Consider the following 24,114-nt stretch of genomic DNA (forward strand, 5'->3'; position numbering starts at 1 on the left):
ACGTCAGACACTTAGCTCTCCTTCAGTGACTAATAACTTTGTCACAAAGTCGCAAACACAATTTTGTTATTCCTGATTTTCGCCCTACTTTGTCATGTGGAATCTCTCAACTAAAATTTAGATACCTGTACCTTCCATTATTCGATTCCCGGACTGTTCCAAATTGCATGGACACTGACATAAATAATCTGTGCATCTCGACGTTTCCCCCCATTCGCTGCAAAAAATGGCGTCGTCCAGAGAATTGGGCAAATGCAGGGCGCCAAAGGGGTGCGCCTCCAGCGTTTCTGGGGTGGTAGATCGGCGACTGGGTTCGCGGAGACTGGCAGTGTATTCGTGGTACCGCGTCCTCTCAGGCAATGAAAAGGATCGATGTGGTTTCCTTGGTAACGACACCGTCGGAGCACCGAGTACGAAACTGATGCAGTAACGACGTCGCCGTCACCATCACCGAGGGCTGATACGCTGCTCTCGGACGCGTCGCTCTACCACGCGTGTGTGCTTCCGCTATCCCTCACCTGTGCTGGCCAACTTGTAATATCATTAATAAATAATCAGGAATCATTGTTAATAAATAATTGGCAATCGCAATTAAACCACATCTGTCTACAATGTGCAGAAGAGATGTGTTCAGAATGTCTTAACGATGTGTATCATTGCAACGGCTGTTTAATGAAAAATTGTTATCGAAGAATCTTACTTTTGAAACGTTCCGACTGTTCAGTTTTATTGTACTCTTCTGTGCTTGGAGATTGTTGTTTCTTTAAGTGGAGCGCAGTGTTTGATTCTAAAAATGATGAAAATTAATGTAGATTTGCGTACATATTTACTCAGAGGTGTCTACAAATGAATACAGAATTAAATGAAATACTTGCAATAGTTCTTCTGATAATTCACGCCAGCTATGCTTAAAAGATTAAAGCATCGTTGTTTGTGCTTACAGATTACAAATGTAGCTTATCGTTACTGATTAATCCGGCGATAGTGAGTGATTATCACAAGAGTGATCCGCTGGCCAACTCTGTTCCTCGTGGAGTAGTGTTCAAACCGCACGACGTCGCTACGAAACAGGGAACATCATGAGGAGGTGTCAGACCCTCCACTCCAGGACGTTGGCGATAGGGACTCGTTGGATCGTAGGGACGTCAAGAACGGGAGGATGCACGACCTACCGCGCCAAGAGAAACCGAGGATTCTCCTGTTGCGACGGTGGAGCGACATGCCAAAACACCTTCAGTTCAACCCTCACATCCGTACAGGATACAGACCGCTCATGACCGTCCGCCAGTGCCTCGGTAGCCTATTTTACATCCACAATGAGACCGTCAATATCACGACGCACGGTGAGTTTCCGAGTAGACACTGCGATTCAATGGCACTTGAAGAGGAACACCACCTATCGCGACCGCGAGTCGCGGTGTTCCCCCTTAAGTTCTCTGCTGCAGTCGGATCGAAATCAATTGACCGCTCAAGGCCACGAGAAGGGTCGTTCTCGCTTTAGCGGTTCGTCCTTGAAAAGCTGACATGGTCCGTGGAAGCGTAGAGAGTGATCTTGAACTGTTTACGTCGCTGCAAATGAAAATAAGTGTTATAAGAAAACGAGTTCGTATAAACATCACAGACTGTTATAGATTGCAAGCTCCTTGCAATTGTAACACATTCTAGTATCTGCTCCGATCTTAAGCAATCAAAATTATATACAATTTATGTGAAAATTGAAGAACAGAGAATGTATAAAAATAGTTTCTTAAAGAGCAATTAGAATGCGTTAACGACTTTCATTCCTCGCAGTCTTCTCAACGAGAGCGGTCTGATCGAATTAAATAGAAAAATGGATTACCCTTGAGTTACGCGATTTCAAGGTGAGGTACCGCGAGAGATCTTCATGCTCGGATCGGCGCATTGCGGGATAGCTAAAAATCGATCGTCGAAGCCGTACGTTATCCTTCCTGCATTTACTCTCGACACCGATGCATGAAAATGACAATAGTGGTCCCGTATTAACGGAATCGATATCTTTGTTCGTTAGAGAAAAATACTGAAACGAAAATACCATGCTATATTGATCATTAACGAGGTCGTTAATAATCAAAGACGAAATCGTGATCGCTGAACATAAATGTCGCGCACTCGTGTTTCGCTTTTATCCGATGAATTATTTACTTAACGCGACACTGTTCATTTATGCATGCAACGGTTTATGCAATACGACGTGACAAGATTGTCTGACCGCGTTCAGAGGATGGAGGTGAAATATCCTCTATCGACCTGCACATGTATGCGCGACACAAAAATGTTATCGGGTCAGGAGTTCTATATTTTTCTGAATTATTCTTTCCTTACGCGAGAAACGGCACTAGGTCGATTCATAGGAATAATTCGTTTCAGGATTCGCTATCTTGTATATGCTATTGACGATACCACAGCTTCTTCCATGGGGTGCCCAAGGAATCTTCACGCAAATCTTATCTTGGTGTCACCTGATCGGTGCTATTAGCCCGTGGATAGGATCCTTCGTCTATCATCTCTTCATGAATTTAAATTACGACGACGTCTTCTACAAGAAGTTGCTGAGATTAGACATGATTGGCATATGGCTGTGCCAAAGCTTCGGTAAAATATTCCTATCGAAAATCATGTGATCATCTCGAACCCTGATGTCCACGCAGCACGGAATATTGCATAAATATTTCTGTTAAATTAACTGAAAGGTCACAGTTCAGTCGGTAAGGCTGCTCTCCCGCCTAACCCAATATACACATGTGTATAATGCAGGTTATTAATATATTCTTTAAAGTTATGGTTGTTTTGCAATATTGCTAAATTATTTTTAAACCGACTTGCATATATCTAACATTGTAGTCATATTCATGTGATGCTCCACGCCGTGTAACACATTTTACTAACTGCATCTAAATTTCAAATTCAAACTTGGATCAAGGTGAAACTTTCCCTTATCGTTTCAGGAGCAATACCCATGATAGCAGCATCCGTTCACTGTTTACCTAACAGCTGCTGGTATTGCTGTATTTTTATCTATTGCTTTCTCAGCATTTGGGGACTTCTTATGGTACGCCATTTTCCCTTTCATGATTCAGGTTTTTTCAAATACTAATTTTCAATCCTTTTAATCTTCGAATGCTATTTATTCCATAGGCAATGAACGCTTACTCTCCGTGGGAGAGAAGATTATGTTTCGCGCCTCCCTTTCTCATGAGGATGATGGTAATGATTCTACGATGTTTTGGGATCGGTGGTGGATCTCCAAATGCTCTGCATCACATTGTATTACAAGTAAGACATAGAATGTGTGAAAAAACCATTTTTCACACATTTTCTGGAACATAATACTAGAGCAATTACTTTTCAGGACCTGATAGCTGTCGTGGGAGCAACCATCGGGGCTTTGCGTATACCTGAGAAATGGATTCCAGGCAAATTAGACTTCATACTGAATTCTCATAATTTGATGCACGTGCTGGTTGTGCTGGCGGTTTGCTCGATGCACGCTGCCACCTTGCAGGATCTTGCTTGGATGACCGATCCGTCTACGTGCAACGGGACGAGATTCGTTCCATCAATGCGCGACGAACTGTGATTGAAACGTGAAGACAATTCACTGTAGTCTGTGATAAATTTGAGCCTACAACAGCCGGCGATTACTCGTGTAGGTGCAATCGATGACCAAAACACCTTTCGCTCGACGAGCGAGAGAAGTCTTTTTAAACGCAGTTGTACAGAAACGAATGGATATACAGATTGTATGTATCGAAGCAACAGGGTGATAATGAGAGGGTATTTTACTATGGAGAACAAGTACAATCATGAGTACAAAAGTGAATCTGTCATATCGAGAATAATGATGTAGAGTAACAAATGTCCAAGGTAATTCACGCATCGAGAGGCAACGGAATGGTTTTAACGATGGCAATGTAAGAGAAGAACGAGTGAAATAAGTAAGGTGGAATAAGCACATCAAAAATACGTTTATTATCGTAATTGTAATAATAAACACCCACAGCAATTATACAAGATGTGTTCCAGGGCACTCATCTCTTTGATTAGATACATCACTTCACAATGTCGATACTATCACTTAAAAGCATTAAAACGGTTCGAAAATATCGATCGGAATTCACTCGATTCCATCGCTTGTACGATTATTCGTATACAAATTAGTTGCCTATATGAACGTATCAAGAAATTATATTAGAAGGGAATCGACTTATTCACAGTTCAATCAATTTCATAATTACAAAATAAGTAAATAGTATATGCATTTGATTAATCATATCTTCAGTTCTTCCATATACTTTGACTGAGTGCATACGTTTTTAAGCGAGGTTCTATGTAAAATTAATATCGAACAGAACTGCAAAAAATATAGTTTAAACAATATATAGTTTTAAACATAAATAACTGATGAAACAGTATTGCTGTACTTTGACCTACAAATGAGCTCTTGCTGTTCTGACTGTTCGTATAAGTTTGCTTGCTCCGGTAGTTTATAGTTTGACCAAAATTAGTTATTAACGATAATCCTGTTGTGTCAAAGCCATTAATCTTCAATTTTATTTCTATGAAAAATGTGATAGATAATAAATATAAATAAAATATATAAAAATAATTTTTGAAATACGAGCACCTATTTTGAAAGCACATAAGGCTCTGTAAAGTGCGTGATATAATAATAAAAATCTAAATTTATGAATTATTTATCTACACTATCTATTTAAAGATTAATGTAGACGGTAGAGTTTAAGTGAAAACTGTAACGTGAGAGCTGTATAATATATAAATAAAAATTATTTAAAAAAGTCAACAAAAGAAAAAATGAAGAATAAAGTATTCTCTTATTACAACCGTATGCATCATACATAATTATAAGCCAAACAATATAGTAAAGAACATGTTTATAATATATATATATCAAGAGTAATTTGTATAAATAACGCTGGCCTGCAGAATTTACTCTTTTCTCACATCTTCGCTCCATTATTGTACTTTTACGTACTTCGGACGATTAAAGGTTTTAGATTCTATTACTGCAGAGGAGCTTCGCTTTCTTGGGTGTAACTTTTAACTCTGCTAAATTTTAAAGGTGGATATCGCCCGCCGATTGGTGATACTCTCCATTCAGTCACAGATGGTTCCTTCAAACACATTTTAACTTCGTGTCCGTTTCTGTACTTTGTAAATATAGAATAAGTCAACCATTTCAACTGTGAATTCAACCGTCTGAAGTGATTTTGAATTTCGAATTCCTATAAAAACGTAGAAACATTATCTTAAAATGTTTACTTCGTTTGAATCGAATGCGACGACTAAGGACACTTACAATCTGAAACGTTTGTTCCCCACTGTCGTCTATAGGTTCCCTTTTCTTCCTTCTGTAGGTATTAATTGCTTTCACTTCTTGTTTGTTGAGCACCAGAGTGACACAATTATTGTGCAATCTGTAGTGACCAATTAGTACCGATGGATTTCGCGGCACGCGATTTTTTAAGGAATTTACACAACTTTGTGCTTCATCAGTCGAAGTCAGCATTAAAACTTTTCCTTCAGGAAAAAATCTGGTTGTTGAGGAAACACGATTAGAATTGGAAATTTGTAACGAATGTTACTGTTATGGTGTTGCATACCTCAGGTACCTAAAGTATTCCACCAGATGCCAAGGTCGATAAAATTGATCTTGGAAACTATTTTCACCGTCGCGTATATAACTGATTTTACATATATAACATCCATTATATCTTAGTCTAGGCCGTTGTACATACATTTCTCTCCATGATTGGTATTTTGGAGCATAGGTTCCACAATTTACACCCCATACTCTACATAATTCATTAACTGTATATTGTATTGCTATTATTAGGAGGAATTTAATAAGAGATGCTTGTGGTTTACCTAATACAGGCAAGTCTCCAAATCTCTGTATCTCTTGCAGATATGTAAAATCCACGACATACTCTGGAGAACATTTCAAGAGATCTTAAATCAAGTTCTGATGATACTACCCATCTTAAGATATACAGCACTATTTCCATAGGCAAGGCAGAAATATGTGTCGTCTGAAATACGAGACGTATCGCAACAAACCGTTATGATGTTTTCAAAATTATTTAATTCCGAAAGGTGAGTACTCACGTCTTGTTCGAATTTCGGAAAACAAACACATTTATTACGATTTATAATTTTGCATAGTTTGACAAATAAATCGCTCTCCTCGTCGTCATCGTCATTGTAATTTTCATTGTCGTCATCGATATCGTTTGCAGTGTTATCTAAGTCTTCTAGACTATCATCATTGGACTTTAGCTTTGTCGAATCATACAAACGAAATTCAATATCAGGAACTAATTGCACAGCACGTTTGTAGAACTGAATTGCTTCGTAAAACTTTCTACTTTGTTCGTATTCAATTCCTTTCAAAAACAAATCCTTTGCCTATAATTTGGAATTCCTTATATTATTTCTTATATTCCAAGTAGGTAATTCCCTACAATAGAGAAGTATTGCTCTATTAGTACATGCTAATATCTGTCGTACCCTGACTTCAATGGATTCATCATCGTAAGCAACATCTATTTTAACTGCTTTTGAGGAATGAGCATTGGGTACATCTCGTTTTGGTGACAACTCCAAAACGCGCTGCCACTGCTCTCTGAAAGATGTTAAAGCATCCTCGATCTTGGTCTCCGAAAAAGAAGACCCTTCCTGATCGTCTCCGCCGTCATCCGACTCACCAGATTCACTGGAGTGGCTCTATCGATAGAAGTAGTAAGTGCATGTAACTTGCTTAATCGATCAAGCGAATGACATTAAATCTATAGACTATAAATGAGTTATATATGTAAACGACTTATGCTCTCTTAGACTGACTATTCAGAAAGGATAGGAATTAAATTGAGATTTGATTTAGGGAGTACTAAATAGTATACTGTATCAGTTTCTATATTTGTTACGACGCAAAGTAAGAAATCGACAAATTATTTCTTCATTGAGAAACGATACAAGAAATTATGTCTACTGCATTCAAGAGGTTAGCTCGCTGTAGGGAACATTTTACACGACAAAACGAAAGGACAGCCATTGTTTTCAACGCTATACGTACCATTTTTTTTCCTTATTCAATTTTCACGGCTTTATTCCTTCAGCGCTTGTACTCTCGGTCGGAAAAACGTACGACGCAACGAAAGCACAATTTCGCCAACAGCATCGCCGCCATGGTTTTCGCCTTTCTGTATTGCGATTCAATTAAAGGTCATAATGGCTGTTCTAGATTGTCTTTCTATATTTTCAACTGACGCAATAAACCTAAAATTCTTATCACAGAAAGAACGATCATCTCAGAGAAAACAGAAGGTACTGGACGAATTAATGCATTTCATTTCATGCGTATTTTGCGTCAGCATATATGCAGATAAGGGACTACTTTTAAACTGTAACCACGTGTGCACACGTGTGTTGATAGCGTGACAATTTAAATTTAAACGATTGGTACACGTATGGCTGTATTAAATACGTTTCCCTTGTTTGGAATAATTGATCGGTGATATTGCTATCTCGATTTGCATCAATGTTATCTTTGGAGTAGAGCAAGTCAAATAGGAGTTGTATGGTACCAATGTTTAATTTTGGAGGGAAACGCTAGGTGGATCTTTACAATCGAATACAGAAGCTTTGTAAAAAAGCGTATTTTTGTTGTTGTTGTTGTTTTTTTGTTGCTTGTTGGGCCAATTAGAATATATATATCACATAAAATGAAGAATGTAACGAAAATGAAAAGCAAGGACCAGAAGGTTTCTAAAGATGGAGAGAAATGAGATAAGGGCGTACTTTGTATATAGTAGTTTTTATTCGAAGAAACAAAATATGTTAAGTTTTAGGGACGTAACATAAGCGTAAGCAGCCTCATTCTGTAGAGTAGTTTTAAGAGAACAGTTGTGATATCTCGAAAATGCGCTAAATCGACAATAGGATCGATTAAATTGAAAAATGTATTGTTAAAAACACTAGTCTAAGACATTGAATGCAATCTAGGCTATAAGAATACGTAAACATATTTTTGGGTCAAGAGACCATATTTTATTGTACAAGAAAAGTGAAAAACAGTCCTGTACAGAACTACACTATAAATAAAGGATAAAGAAAGAAAGAAGCTTTCTATTTAACCATTTATCGATGAAGGTTTTGCATCGTGGCATCGTTCAGTGTTGTTATTTTAGACATTGACTCCAAAGATAATAATAAAGATGAAATGTTCTTTCATGGAGCGTGTCTCATTGCGGCAAATTTATGGGTTTTGCAACACATTTACATAATTAATGACGGAGAAAGGGCTAGGCTGCTAATTACATGTATCGTGGACATTAAAACTGACCACACGGTTATAAAACAGTGAGAGTGAAGAATTGGAGATCTTCAGCGTATCGTTATCGCCGATTTCGTAGCGCGTACATCCACCGAAACTGCATTTGCTGCGGTATGATTGCGATAAAATGCGAAATTTGATTACTATTATGCATGAAATAATTGATACTGGAACGCTGAACGCGATTCGTTTAGAAATCGATTGTTCCAAACCGGTGGAGTGACTTTCTCTCGGAAAGATTTATCCGATTGAAATTTTAATTTTATATTCGCTGCGATATTATTTTAAGAAAAGCAAACAAAATTATTTCGAACACCCTAGAAATATGTATACACTCCTTCGATGTTGCGAAGCTTCGATCCTAAATGTTCCAACAACAAAATGCTTTAATTATTTCTACCCTAAATGCTCCGTGTAAATCATTCGGTTTTCACGAAACGCGATTATCGCTGTACGTGTGTACCTTTAAAGAATGCAGGTATTTATTCAACAATAAATATTTAAGTACATGATAGAGGGACAAAACAAACGTATGACGACTGAGTCATGGCATTCATTCGATTGGACGCTTGAATTCCTTTCAAGAAATATTATATTTTTGTGTGTCAACTGTAAAGCATGAAGGCTTGGTGCGGAGTTTTTAATTACCACTCTGTTCCTTCTCGGTCCAGTTACGCTCCCGTGAAATGTTATTTTAAGGAATTTTCGTAGACTCTAGAAGTTTATACTCTGATTGCAGCTAATTCACAAAGCGTTAGCTTATTATTTAGAGGTAATTCAAGGAAACACTCTTTGAGTGGAATGTAGATCTATATCGCACCAATCAAGATACGTGGAAACAAAAACTATCCTACCGAACTACATTGCACGATTTATTCTGGTACCAATTATAAATTCGATCCGGTCATTTCTGTTCTGTGTAACGAAAAGAAAATTGATTTAAAAAATCGCAATTTAAATAAATTTTTATATGCAATAATAAAAAAAATTTCAATTGTGTAAATGCAGGAAATGCAAGTGTTCTCCAAATAGAAACGCAACATAATAGAACAGGTTCTCGGTCATTTGGAAAACATCGACAGAAGCGATTCGCTGGCTCGTGTCGTTTCTTCCACCGTTGGCATGTACCGTACACGTGTATCAACATCGTGGACCCCTCCTCTTCCACAAAACTATCACTACCCGAAGATCATCTTCCCAAGTAAAAGCCGCGTGCTAACCGAGTGTGGCCACAGACAGCATCATGAGCTCGGTGAGTACGAAACTACTCGTTCACTGTACTTTTCCTACGTATAAGTTTCTCCATTTTCACTATCGTCCACCTGGCATCCCGCACGCGCACGTTTTTTTTTTCCAACGACGGATGCGCCTTCGCGCCGTGTGACAGTGAATCGCGCCCATTAAACCATAAGTGAAAAGTGTTAAAGAAAGAGCAAGTGTAAAGCGTCGAAGGACTTCTATAGTCGACTGTGTACGAACTTATACTTACACGTATGTACTTCAGGGGTTGTAAGTCACGGTTTAGAAATATTATTATCATTGGATTATTTTTCAGGTGATTTAAGGTATTTAAGCCAAAGTTTGAAATTTGGGTTCGATGTACCTCTGGGCTATGGATGCTAAGAAAAATTGGAGTCTGATATTAAAACTACCAAGCCATATATTTCAAGATCCTTTTTAAAGTGATTCTATTATTAACAATGCTTTCATTTTAGAGACGATAGTAGTTGGGAATTAATTATACCCGTGAATTGGTTCACCTCTAAATACAAAGGTCTACGTTAGATAGTTTTACTAGTGGAAGTTAATTTTTTTTTTTTTTAGATAGACGAATATTCAAATTTTGATAACGATTTGTTATAGAGATGTTTCTGCGTTAATAACAGTACGTAAATTTCGTCAACTGGGTGGCAATCGAAAGTTAGTGGCGTGCGACTCGTTGCTGGAAAAATTCAGATTTCTATCCAGAAGAAGTTCCCGATGAGCATTCTGTGCAGTCGACTTTCTTCTCCCGTGGTCGTGTGTTCCACGATTCACGTATGTGTCACCGAGTGTGCACGTATACGTGACGCATCTCTCAGTGGTTAATTCGTCGTATATTTATCCAACGTCGATGTCACCGTTCGAGATTAATTAACTATACTGCAGGTAGCAAGTATCATTTAAAGTCTTCCTGCAAAGCATTTTGTTATTGGAGTATTTAGGGTCGAAACATTTAGGGTTAAAGGATTTTGTCATTGAAACAGTTGCGATTGAAGTTTCTTGAAACTCTTACTCCGAAGAAGGCACGTATAAATAAAGCGAAGATTTAACCCCTAGTTTGCAAACTATCGGCAACGTCGGTAAACGTTTCACGTGTAAGAGGTGTCGGTAAACGTTTCACCCTTCGATTCCTCATTGCTTCTATTATAGTTTCACTGCACGTTCATTCTATTATCGTTAAAAAAACTTTCCTTCGGTCATCGCACAGTGTTCCTGCAACGTATTCCTTCCTGTCCTCGACGTGCTATCTTCTTAACTGCTTGCACACTCCACGTTTCGATACTCCACTTCTAATTGGAGCTCTTCGTACGCTTGAATGCAATATTATCTCGTACTTGTTTATCAGGAGATTTAATTCAACTCTTCTATTTACATATCATGATATATCCCAAAAAGAAATCGTTGAATCGGTTTAAAAAAAAAAGAACTGTCTCGAATTCTTCGAACGCAACGTGCGTGCTTGCTCTAATGCAATTTAATCAACTCATTTATTATGTAGTGCAAGAGCACGCAATTAAGAGAACGCGTTAATTGAAATTCAAATTGGTTTCGCGCAAGAGTTACCGACGGTCGTGAAACACGCGAGCACGTACGACGTCTACGAGGATCCTCGTTCTTCGCGAAACATTAGACGAATTTCGTGCAGCGATAGCTTTCGCGGAGTTAATGAACCGTCACTCGAGACACAGATACTATTAATTTATACCTGTAACGCATACGCGCACGGAAACTTAATACCGCGGTTATGGTCGTGGCTTTTCATCTATCGCTTACCGCGATCGGTTGCATCTGGAGTTTTTACGAGGTTATAAGGAAAAGTGTCTCGTTAACCGCGAAACTCTTGATCTTTACCTTGAGGACGGAATTGTGAAGCGAAAACGGAAGCGACTCGCGCGACAGGAGTATTATTTTCGCACTAACCGCAAAAGCATCGCTTTTTATAGGTGAAAGTACTCGAACTGGAGCATTCGAGTACTCAGGCATAGTAAATAGCCAAGTGTTCGAATATTGAGGATTTTAAGGATTCGAATAGGTACTTGAGTATACTCGAGTATTCGTGGACTCGAGCATCTAATTGCAAGAACTTGGATATTTTTCAGAATCAAGTAATTCAGTACTCCAATAATTCGATACCTTAACATTTTAGTACTTCGGTACTCCAAAGCCTTAGGTACTCGAATGTATTGCTGGAGGAGATACAGCGAGATCATCAGAAGCGTAGAGAGCGAAGAAAGTAGTGTCCTTGAGCGTGGGGGTCAACAGTTCAGGAATGATCTTAACTAATTCTTCCTAAGTGCCAATCGAAGACGTATCTTTCTTTCGAAACTCTTCCCTCCACTTCTCCTTCAACGCAGTTGACCAATTAGTCCAAGAGATGTCTAAAGAGCTAAGAACGTTCTTCGTGCATAATTTCTTTCGTCTATTGTGTCAACAATTTTTTTCAGAAAATACGTTCTCAATTTGAAATCTAAAAATTTGTAAATCAAGTGGAAAGAAAAACGTTGCTTGTCTACATTATCGGCGTACACTGTCCAAATATGCTACAGGTGTAGATGTTTTTTTTTTTTTTTGTTTTTCTTTGTTCGGCGTGACCGACGCGTAGCGTAACGAGACGAGCCGTACACGTATGTAGAATAAGAGTAGTATTCCGCGCGGGTGAAACCGCAGGGCATAGCTAGTTCTGCAATAAAAGACACGAACCTCATTTCAAAGTGTTAACTGTCCGTTTTCACCGCGGACAATGACAAACGACGTCGATTAAAAAGCGGACGCCCTCCGGTTCTGTTTCAATGCGCAGTCAAAGCGACGAAGCTTGTTCCTACGTATCTGTGTCCCTCGCGTGACCACAATCTGAGAGAAAGCAATTACAGAAGAATTTATGATGAGCTCCGAATTGGGTGTGGATACTCTATGCGTCTCCCTCGTTGACGAGTTCGTCGAACCTTAAGCAGGTGGCATCTTTTCGGAGAAGAAAGTTTTTTCCTCGCTGAGCGATGACGTACGAGTCGATCTTAAACAAAGACCAGCCACCACCGAGTCTGATACGTATCGAATCTCCTTTTCTAAATGATCGGACATTTCTTTCGTACCGACTTAATTTTATCGCTCTCGATACTCGTGGAAGATCGTGGCTAAAAGGTGTTTAGCTCGAAGGAGCAAAAACATTAGAAAATTACCACGTTTCGTTCTAGATCTGTTAGTACAACTAAGCAAGTGGCGATTCTTCGTGACCACAAGACTGGTACTCTAAAAATTGCGATTTCTTTGTCACTTTTTTTTTTATTATAAACAGAAACGACTGGACGAAATTGAAAGTTAGTACTCGTATAGATCGTGCAACGTAGTTTAGGATAGTTTGTTTTTTCGTATCTTGATCGATGCGATATAAAATCATTCGATGTAATATTCGATAATTTTACACTGAATCTTAGGGCTGTGCCCTTTCTCACGGGGTGATTTCTTTCGAGCACTTTCCATCGATCCTTGGACGAATCGATCGCGAGTACCTCTTATACGCCTTATCCGATAAATTGTTCCGAATGGGGACGTTCCTTTGATGTTGCCACGAACCTGTCATCCTCGACTTTCACTCGTCGCCCTGCGATGCGATGCGTAGCAGCGCACGTTGCAATTAAATCCCATCTGAATCGCGTTCGACGCATCTTTTTTGCTGGCCCATTCGGGCCCTGTACTTTATTCAGCGTCAAGGACTCGTTGTATAATCGTCGGCGTATTTGGCGAGACAGTCCGAACGCACTTTCTCGCGACGAGATTTCCGCGTTTCTGCGTGAACCTGTTTCTAATACCAAACACAGCGATCCCTGTATATAACGTCTCAAGCCAGGCCTTCTGGCGTCGTTATATCGAGGGAAGGTTGAGGATGTTGCACCAGTAATGGGTACTTCATTTAAATTTGTATTTTTTGTATGGTATCATATATCATATATATATATATATATATATATATATATATATATATATTTGTTTTAAGTTCAATTCTTGTAGGTGAGTCGAGGTCGTGTTTGGACTCGTTTTCATCGTAAAAACCTCGCAAATTTAATGGTAATACTTTCGTGAAGCTATACCGAGAAGAATGAAAATCGTAATTTTTATTAACGGTTTGTTCTTAGGCAGACTGATTTCTGTTTACCAAGCTGCAGATAATCTACCAATTCACGCAATTGTTGTGTGTATTTGAACACTTTCCCAGGAATAACAATATATGTCATGTGAATTGGGTAGAGTGTGATTCACATGGAATGTTGGAAAATCGTGACCGTGGGGAAACACAAATCACGGACCTCTGCGCTCTACACCTCTAACGTAGTTACGCTCTAAAGTCTGTACGCCTCGGACATCATTCTGAAAAATCGATATTTGACCTACTCGTCGGTAGAAAAAAAAAAGAGAAATTCGTTCTTAGATCTATCGATGACCGCGTTTGCTCGATCGCCGATTCACTCTGCTTTGTAGTGCCATAATCTGCGATTGTATCTCTCCGTACACCTTTTCATCGCCTTCTCATTCTAATTTTGTTAATAAGGCAATCTACTTTCATGAAGTTTCACTGGATTCGCGTGGCAGCTTGTTGTTGCATTCTGACACTATCGCGAATCCAGGATCTAATCGGGGTGTCTCGAATCTAGACCAGACACCAGATCGTCTTCGTCTCCTGCAGATGCTTTAATTACCCCTGTTGCGTCGCGGTGTTGTCATTCCTTCGGCGTCTAGGCGTTCAACAATCGCAGAGAAAAACGTGGCCGTGCGTTGCATGGAACCGAGTCCGAGGCTTGCACGTGACAAAACTCGAACGGCGAGTTCGTAATGTATCGAGCTTAAACGCTCGTCACAGCCGAGGAGGACACCTGGCAAGTTCATGAGCGCGAGCATCCTCGACACACTACCGAGTGAAAGTACCGCCTTCTGCCCGCGGGCTGCTTCTCTTTCAACTTATCTTACCTCCTACCGTCTTATGGCGAACACGCGGACGCTCTCCCACGGTATTTTATTTCCGATAGCGTTTGTTAACCGCTTCCAAGCTCGCCTTTTCGTTTGCCTCGCTTTACGAGGACCGCGATAAGCGCTCGTTGCCCATTCCGGGAGGTTAATTGTTTTCTCTGCTGCGAGAGGCTCTTTCGTTTCTTGGGCTGGATCCTCCCTCCCCTTGAAAATATTTTTGTATTATATTTCGTAACGAAAGTATTTGAGGTCGAAGCATTTTGTTATTGGAGCGTTTAGGATCGAAACATTTTAATATCGGAGCACTTGGGATCGAAACATTTTGTTATCGGAGCATTTAGGATCGAAGCTTTCCAGCACCGAAGCAGCGTTGAATTTCTTCAAGCTCCTACTCTAAAGAAGAGTATTCTCTTTCCGTCAGCAATTTTGTTTGCCGTAATTAGAACCTCCATATAGAGATTACTTTGTCAGCGCCATCAATTTTTAACCGACTTCGAAGAGGAGGAGGTTACTCAATTCGACATGTATTTTTTTTCTTTTTTTTTTTTAAGCAGCACGTGTAACAGCGATTTCTGACGCGAAAAATATATCCCGGTTCGCTTTCCCTCGCGAGATGCTTGTCATCCTACGAAATTTTGGACCAACTTTCTCGCGCCAGCCGCGGTTGCGAAACCGAGCGAAAAATGTTCTAACGAGTTTCAAAAACCCGTTTCCTGGTTCTTGGCAAATCGCACACCGTCGTTCTCTCGTACATTTTCTATTATATATTAAAGAAATGAATTCGTGGGAAGCAGATGCAGCGAAATGACGTTTAAAGAAATCCAAACGCAACAATAAGAAACCGAACGTGGGATAGCATCGCGGTACACGGAGTATCGCATGATACCTATAGCAAAATTATTAACGTAATTGGAGCTTGACTGGTTCACTCCGCGTGCTGATAATTAATCCAATCGGCCAACGTATCGCTTAACGGCACTTGCTTAATTGCCACGGATTACTCGCTAACGATTAATCACCGACGAAAGTATTTGGACACAATGGAAACATTGTTTAACATTTTTAGGAGATTAGGAAGCTTAGAATTTCATTAGCAACGACGCTCTGGGATATCCCAAGCGCATTTATTTTCGTCTAAGATTCTAATTGTACAGAGGCCTGATTTTTATTAGCCGTAGCGTTTACGTTTCATCTCGCATCTGTAACGTTGCATCTGCACTTTCAAATGACGACAAACTGTTAGACTTTTTGCCGTGCAGTTGTTATTTTCTAATAGTCGAGACTGCTCGCCATGGAGAAATTCACGCTGGATCCGTTCGCGTGTTGGAAAATGACGGGCCGATGGGAGGGGAATTGTCTTCTGGAAAATCAACTCGTAGAAAGCCGATTGTCGATGAAGACGTCGCTCACGCGTACCGACGGAGAACGCCTCTGGAATTTCACATCCATGCCCCTGGAATAGCGATCTATTTACTTTTCTCCCATTTCGTGGGAATTTTTTCTCGGCTCGTCGTTCCGCGGATACCGAGGCGATTACACGTGTCGAATGATCGGTCAACGGATCCATAAAAAAAAAAAAAAAAAAAAAGACGATTTTCGAAAGTGAAACTCGCATCGAAAGTGCAGACGAATCGATCGGTAACACACAGGGGGACTTGTTCCTGAGTTAATGAGACGCTGAGCCGAAAAAGATCGAGATGTTCGCACGATTATTCGGCGATTTAGAAAGTTTCTGAAGATGGTCCACCACTTCGGCCGAGCCTCCGTAATACCCCTCCGTTTTTCAAAAACGGATACAGAACGAGGAACTCTTCTCTTCTAATCTTTCGAGATTGTCGATTTTCCAATAACCTTGGATAAAATATTCACCCGGAAACAAAGAAATATAAATTTATAAAGGACACGTGTTTTAATGCAGTCAACTTCCGATTGACTTTCACCTGTTTATCAAGGTGGTCCCGCAACATCGGAAGCGATGCGTGAAAAGGTACACACTCATTCAAGCCTGAATCATTCATTGATCGCGTTACAAAATGTAGTATAAATTAATAGCACTTTTCATACTTTCCGAAACGAAATGGATACACGATATCCAGACTATTCTATGGAATTCTTTTTAGATCGTTGAGAGGTTGTTCAGAGGTCAGATGTACACGTCGCGACCCACGGAATTCCAAGCGTCGATGGAGTCGTAAAACGGAACAACAAGTTTCTCTTCTGGCAGTCAACAAAAGCAATAATCGTTCCGTCTATATTTGTTCCTTGTCCACGTTCGCGTCTTTAACATTTATACCCGCCTCGCTTTGTTAAACGTCGGCACGCGTTCCTCGTCGCGAGCAAACTTTCTTTGCAAATGCCAGCGGCACCCCGTTAGCGTGCTCGAATTTTTCTCTCTCGGCAAGGGTCGGCACTTAACTTGTTAAGCACACGGAACTCAGGTGTTTTCTCTTTTGGCTACGCGTTGAAGATACGACCCGTCGAACAGAAGCGTTTCGTAGCCTTAGGCGTTCCCAATGACGCGTTACACCTGCTCCAAGGTGTCCAGGATGCTCCAGTGGACTTCGAGGGGTCCCAGTTGATACGAAATCATTTCTAAATTCAACTGTGATCGGAAACGAAATAGATCTTGATAAATTGAATTAGTTAAAGTTGTGAAATGTGCTATAATACAGGACGATACGGCACTGGAATTTCTTTCCTGGCAGAGATGAAAATTGTTTTTCCTTTTCGGCCGGTGAGACTTTAACGACCGGTGTGAAAGTTCGCTGAGGTAATATCTGCTTAACGGAAGGGGGCTCGCGACCTCTGGAGGCGCGGTCGCTGCCTCGAATGATCTGTTTCTCAGCTCCAACGATATTTTCTCCTCGTTTCAGGCAGCGTTTATACCAGCGAACTATAATTGCTACTTCCTGCGATAAACCGCGAACGTTGGCACCTTTTTCATTCTTGTGCAACTGCGAAGAAATCGAGGCCTTACGATCAGCGTCGAATTCAAGTCGAAAAAATCTGATTAAATGTTTTAAAATCAATTCTTAAATTGACCCTCTTTGTCTCGTATTATTACCTAAACGATGAAGTACATTTCGATATGTTTTGGTACGAGAAAGTTGCGTCATATAATTTATTAACCTTATTAGAAGCGTGCGAACCCCGTTGCTCGTCAGGTAGCTCGATGAAACGTTAATTTTAATTGGTTAAATTACACGCGCGGTATAATGTTGCAATTTTCGAGTCTGAACGCCAACCTTTATACACCGTTCTCTCTCTTAGCAATTAATTAAGCGATTATCGAGTAAACGAGCCTCTCGGAATTCTACAATTTTTATCGACGAATATCTTACACATTTGGGCAACTTTCACTGCGCGAGTGATTTATACAAGTTTGTTGTACCTATATCTTACGAAACAGTCGTCATCCGTACGTTTTGGACCCGGAAATTTTTCTCCGCACAGGCGTAAAACATTCCGTTCGTAAAACGTGCCGTGCGACGCGTTCACTTTCATATTCAAACACGTTTATGGTATCTAACTCTTGTTTCCTTACGTCCAACGCTTGACATTTCCACCGAGTGTGATTATTTCCGACGTTCCACCGATAGTAGGCGAAACTGCGATCAACGTTTATTTCGAACCTCGCCTATTATTGAACCGGACGATATTTGCAATGTTTTAGAAGGAGAAATTCGCACGGTAGCTAAATGAATATTGACGTTCTCGGAATCATTTAGTAAAAGTCGCGAACGGAAATAATAAATTTGCACTTTGTAGTATGCGAACTTTCAGAACGCTATCACTCCCGAATCGGAATAATAAGAAGGATTATAATATGCATTCGTTTACTGCCATATAAATCAATGCTGAATCGCTTCTTTCACTCGTGTTAATGAACCGCCAGGTTTTGCATACTTTTAACGTTGATTCGAGAGGTCTGTAAATAGAACAGAATATATTTCATAGAATCTTAATAATTTTCTTACTTCAAACGCTTTATACCTTGAACAGAAATTCAAGACAATCTGTGTACTAGTTTTTACTACACTAATGGTTTTAATCATTGAAACCTGTAAACAGAACAGACTGTATTTCATACTATCTTAATTTTTTACGCGACCAATTCCGTTCCCTACGTTTCGTATTTTCATTTGACTCGTCATCGTAGAGCATCGGATACTACAGTTTTTGCTACATTAATTTCGTTTTTCAATTATTCCGTGCTGGTACCATTCTCTCAAATAAAAAATCCAGAGTTAATTATAATCATCTGACTGTGATCTTGCAGGTAACGCTAGCCTTTTTACTGGCGACCGCGTCGATCACCTTGACGAGGTGTCAGGACGCAGACATCGCCCTGAAAGGCTTGAACGTCACGCAGCAACCAATCAAAATCGACAAAAATCTTCGGCAAGCTCTTCTGAAGGCCCTGTCCGAACTGGAGGCCGAATCTGCCGAACAGCACAGAAACGAAAAAGAATCCCTCGCCCAGAGAGATGTCGGCAACATCGATGGCGTATCGAAGAAGAACCTGAACAACGAGCTCGGCGTACAGAAATCCATGTACTCGTTCCATGGGTTCCCTACGGACGACGAGATACCATCCGAGGACAAGCTACAGAACTCCAGCTTCGTCGACGCGGTTCGCTACGTGACCCTGAAGACACCTTCGATGAACATCGAGAAGGCTAGTCGAGACGACGCGAGGAGCTTCCACGTTCAGAACGTGATACTGTCCGAGAAGAGTGCCCCGGCGTTCGGTGCTAAAACGGAACCCAAGCTGGAGCAGAAAGCGTCGAAAGCTCCGCAGACCTCCGACACTTTCACCGTGAACAAGGTGGAGAGCCTGACGTTGAGGCCAGCCACGGAGATCTCGGAGAGTCTCACAGGAAGCGCCAGCACAGGCATCGCCACAGCGAACGCGCTGATCGGTCAGAAATCGGTGGAATCGGTCCCGGCGATCGCGACGAACGGCAACGTAACCGCTCCCGGCGACTCGAAAGACAAGACGGAGGAGGTGAAGATCTTCCAAGCGCCTCTGGTAGCCGCGTTCACCGTCCAACAGGACGAACAGGGCGTGCCCAAGAGCGTCGTGCCTATCTTCCGATCGCCGAACGATGGCCAAGCGTTGACGCTTCAAGAGCAATTGGAATTTAAACAGCAGCTGCTGGAGAAGCAGCTGGCGGAGCTGCAGCAGCAACAGGTCCAGCAGACGCAGTTCCTGGCGAGGCAGCAGCAGCTCTACGAGCAACAGCTCAGACAGAAGCAACAACAACAGTACTATTTCCAGGAGCAATCCAGAATCAAACAGCTGGAGGAGCAAGCCAGATTGAAACGACTCGAGGAGCAGCATTTCAAGCAGCTCGAGGAACAGAGACTGAATCGATTCCAACAGCAACGTCCTCTTCCGCAGAAGCAGTTCTTCTTCGACCAAAGCAACAATCTTCTGTCGTTCCAACCACCCATCGACCAGAACGTTCATCTCCAACCTAGCCTGGCCTTGGAGGTGCCTAATCCCGCCGCACCTCCAGCCTTCCAACCAGCGTTCCAAGAACAGATACGCTTGCAACCCTTTCGTCAACAACCACAGAACTACCAACAGCAACAACCGCTCCAGCAACAACCCCTCCAGCAGCAACCGCTCCAGCAACAACAGCAGCAATTGCACCAACCGCAACAGCAGCAGCAGCAGATACCTCAGGCACAACAGTCGCAACATCTGCACCAGTCTCAGCAACATCATCAACGACTCCAACAGAGCTTCCCCACTTTTCCCGCCGATTTCCAGCCCTCGTTCCCCTCGACGACGAGATTCAACAGACAGGAGGCCTTCAACGCGGTTGGCAATTTCGGATTCAACGCCGACAAAGCCCCCAGCAGAAACAACTTCGGATTCAGCGTTCCTCAACGTACCAACTATTACAATCCTTACACCCAGTATAGACAAACGAAGCCGGCGACGCCTGCCAAGCAGATCCAACATCTTCTGTACCAGTCCGGTATCGCCGGAGATCTAGGCAACGTGCAAGGCACCGGGAACCAAGAGGATCTGAATATCGTCTCCAAAGTCCTGGCTCTGAACGTGGGCCACGTGCCCATCAAGGGCCTCCAGTACAAGACGAACTCGGGGACCGTCTCGTTCGGGAAAGCATCGGCGTGAAGAAAGAAGCGGAACCGGAGGCAGACGAGCCATGCAAATGCAGGACGATATTAGTCAGGTGAAATCGAGCTCTCACTTTTTCCTCCTTCGTTTCTCCGTTCGTCTTCCTCGTCTTCGATTCGACGCGTCCCGCGAGTAACCCTTCGCGCAGACGTATCAGGATGATCGAGAAAATATCTTGCATTGTTCATTCGTTATTAACGGTCTCCTTTTCGTCTCCTTCGGATTTCAAAGGTCAACAGGGTCTTCGGATTCTTGAGACAGTAAATTTCACCTGTGCGATCATCCACAGTCCGGGACCTAGTTAGAATTCTAGTAGATGCCGGCTCGAAGCTTCGTTAACTCATATTTATGTTTCGCTTTCAGCATCGACGAATTCCACTGTTGCGTTTCCTTGGCTGAATAATTATTAGGCATTCGAAAAACTGACGTAACACTTTTTATGTGGCATTCGTAAAAATAAGTGGAGAAGAAGGCGGTTGCAATAAGACAAGATGAAGAGATTTGTACACCCAACGCAATCACGGCATCCGTTATTTGTTATATAGTATTTATATAACCGCATTTAGCACCAACCGCTGAATGGGGATGAAGAGATGCGCAATCTCTCCTAATTAGTAATTCAATTACTGGCTCGAATCCGTTATCGTGACGGTGGAAGTCTAAACGGCAGTTTGACTCGATGCAACGCAACTCGACGGTATTGTAATCGGCACGCTGGAATCGCGAAACAATCCCGAGTGAAATCGAACCGAAATCTACGCGCGATCGCGCGGAAATTTGCGTGGGATCCCGACGATTCCCGAAGAAAAACGCGACTTTCCACGCGCTCCTCGCAACGAGGAAGTCCTTAACAGCTCGTAATGATATTAATTACGATTGAGAATGTTTGCGACTGGAGTCCGTCCGTTTGCACCGGTTGTCTTCGAATTACGTAACGCTGAACCGTATTACGACATATTTTCTGTATATAATCGCGCGATCCTCGCATTTCTATCGTCAATCGCGCTTTTGTTTCTCCTTTACTTTCCGCGTTGTTCTCGTTGCATCGATTAGCGAGGTAACATTAGGTTGTCCAAAAAGTTTCTTTCGCTTTAGTAATACATGGACAATAGTTTATGTTTTATGTTACATCACTGAATCGTGCACGATTCATTTTGCTCCATTACTGTTACAACACGAATATCTATGAAATTAGATTGTCTATTTATATAAACACGACCACATCAAATAATTGAGTGCAAGTCGCGAAAGAAACTTTCGGGACAACCTAATATACGATAGCGTACCAGTCGTAAAACCAAATGTAATGTCTTAGCGTTTCATGAATCGAAAATGATTAATTTTTCTCTATCCGCGTTTCTTAACACTAACTCCAGATGATATCTTTTCTAGGTCCTGACCTCGGCTCTTTTCACTTTTACTCTTTTATCTAACAAGAAGACGTCGCATCTATGAGCTTGTAGATTTACACGACGATTTAGACGTTTATTCTATAGATACGAAACATCGTAACCCTCGAAGCTTTTGTGCCATTGTGCTTTAGTTTTTATAATATCAATTGTCAAAGTTTATAAAATTTCGTTATGTAGTTACTATATAAAAAAAAAACATTCAATTACAAAACAAATCCAACGAATTCGTAAAATAATTATCTTGTCGTCTAACTCTGAATTCTATATGTATATTCATAGAAACTTTGACAATTACTATTATCAAAACCAAGACCCGATAGCACAAAATTTTCGAGGATTATGTTTATTAATGTTTATTATTCATACAATAAAGTCTAAAACCCGATAGATGTAATGTGTCATCTTGCAAGGAAAATGCCTTCTTATTATTCGATAATAATATCTGTAATAATATCTTGCCCAACCTAATAGCGATCGAGATGTTCGATCAGTGAAATGTTAGGCCATTTCTGATTCTATCAGTGGTCCCAGTTCGTTCCCGGTATCCCACAGGATAAGGGATGACGATGAGCGTGCGTGCGAGCCACGGTTATCGGAACCAAAGTCAGAATTTCTGTCCAAGTTCGAACGAATCTCGTCAGGGCGTCGCGTTGAAGCCTCGCCTTCCTCAGCGGACGACTCGAAGGACAACAGACGACAGCACCGCGTTGTACCTGGTGCCTTGAACCAGCCTTGGCCCCGCTGACTATTAATTATTTATCTAGATGTACGTGTAGAACCAGCTAGAAACGGGACGTCGCGCTACCAGGAATTCAACTCTCCCGAGATCAAGGGTCTCGCAGAACCGTGTATCCGGCCACGCTTCGAGATTGAAAATACCTCTGCCGACTGTAAATAAACTTTCGCCACGAGGATACCTCACAATACCACCGAGGAAGGCTCGCCGCGTGTGTGAGTATGCGCACGTCCTCAATTTCACGAACGTTTGGCATAGATTCGTGATTTCTCTCCGACGGATCCTCTCAAAGGGTAAATCGTTATTGATATAAAAGCGTAACGTAACGCTTTGCTAACTGTACACTCTTCGAATCGTGAACTACATACGATAACGTACTTTAAAGTGAGTCTTTAGGAGATCTTTCAGGTTTGTAAAGCGTTAACGTCCACTGGAATCTTCGTTATTCGTTCGCGCGACCCTCCGGAGCATTTCTTTTTAATTTTAAGTGCATAAACAGGAGGACCTGGGAAAGTTGTAATACGATAGCCACACGCGGCGATTTCTAAATGTGTGTTAAGACTTAAACTTACGTTACGAATTAATATAACACTAGGGTACGTAGATGATATGTTAGACGTAATCGACAAGTTTTGCTTGTAATTTATCTGACGCCAAACTGTATGAACTTTGTAAAGATGTTAATAAACTAATTCGTTGTAGAAAATACAGTAGATTTGTTAGCGTTCTAATGTTGATATAATCACCGATATAAGTAAGGTGAATTTCTAGTACTGATTGATAAAGTGTGTATCAATCTTATTCACCTGATTCATAATATAAAGTAAAGAATCTAATTAAATGAAAAGCAATTCAAATTTCCCCGCGAGAAATTAGTGTCGCCATCTAGCGGTGAACAACCGAACTACTTCCGGAGTATGATCAGCGCCTCTATCGGGAAAACGCCCGAGTTTGTCCTCGAATAGTTTCTAATATCAACGCTAGATGGCGCCATTTGTTTAATTTAATAAAAAATGTAGAGTTCAAGGGTTGAAAAATTAATCTCATTCATATTTTAATATTACAAAGCTTGTCCACTAATTTTTTACAAGATATATTTATTTTTTAAGTTAATAAAAACAAATGGCGCCATCTAACACTGACAGTGGAAACTATTCGAGGACAAACTTGGGCATTTTCCCGATTGAGGCGCTGATTATATTCCGAAAATAGTTCG

At 41.1% G+C, this 24,114-nt stretch overlaps 3 protein-coding genes across 4 annotated transcripts; 2 read left to right on the top strand and 1 right to left on the bottom strand.

Moving 5' to 3' along the window:
- Window positions 1–1,157: 1,157 nt before the first annotated feature.
- Window positions 1,158–3,813, top strand: LOC128875365 (progestin and adipoQ receptor family member 4). Its single transcript, XM_054120886.1, has 5 exons — window positions 1,158–1,343; window positions 2,389–2,613; window positions 2,967–3,070; window positions 3,157–3,294; window positions 3,371–3,813. The coding sequence occupies exons 1-5, from the start codon at window positions 1,160–1,162 to the stop codon at window positions 3,596–3,598; spliced, it is 879 nt and encodes a 292-aa protein (XP_053976861.1). The 5' UTR covers window positions 1,158–1,159; the 3' UTR covers window positions 3,599–3,813.
- A 1,021-nt stretch (window positions 3,814–4,834) lies between these two features.
- Window positions 4,835–7,387, bottom strand: LOC128875363 (F-box only protein 9). Its single transcript, XM_054120884.1, has 7 exons — window positions 7,115–7,387; window positions 6,550–6,765; window positions 6,148–6,447; window positions 5,908–6,071; window positions 5,643–5,834; window positions 5,339–5,573; window positions 4,835–5,264 (listed from the first exon to the last, which is right to left on the bottom strand). The coding sequence occupies exons 1-7, from the start codon at window positions 7,115–7,117 to the stop codon at window positions 5,043–5,045; spliced, it is 1,332 nt and encodes a 443-aa protein (XP_053976859.1). The 5' UTR covers window positions 7,118–7,387; the 3' UTR covers window positions 4,835–5,042.
- A 792-nt stretch (window positions 7,388–8,179) lies between these two features.
- On the top strand, window positions 8,180–23,608 carry LOC128875362 (PAX-interacting protein 1-like). 2 transcript variants are annotated; one of them, XR_008456807.1, is made up of 4 exons: window positions 8,180–9,146; window positions 9,383–9,626; window positions 18,876–20,805; window positions 21,114–23,608. XR_008456807.1 is itself a non-coding variant. In XM_054120882.1 (3 exons), exons 2-3 carry the CDS (start codon window positions 9,618–9,620, stop codon window positions 20,745–20,747), a joined length of 1,881 nt encoding a protein of 626 aa, XP_053976857.1. In that variant the 5' UTR covers window positions 8,181–9,146; window positions 9,383–9,617; the 3' UTR covers window positions 20,748–23,608. The 2 variants fall into 2 exon arrangements, 1 of the variants encoding a protein (XP_053976857.1); XM_054120882.1 differs by having other exon boundaries at window positions 8,181–9,146; window positions 18,876–23,608.
- The last annotated feature ends 506 nt before the right edge of the window (window positions 23,609–24,114 follow it).

This window comes from Hylaeus volcanicus, chromosome 4 (assembly GCF_026283585.1).
Source record: "Hylaeus volcanicus isolate JK05 chromosome 4, UHH_iyHylVolc1.0_haploid, whole genome shotgun sequence".
Classification (NCBI taxonomy): Eukaryota; Metazoa; Arthropoda; class Insecta; order Hymenoptera; family Colletidae; genus Hylaeus; species Hylaeus volcanicus.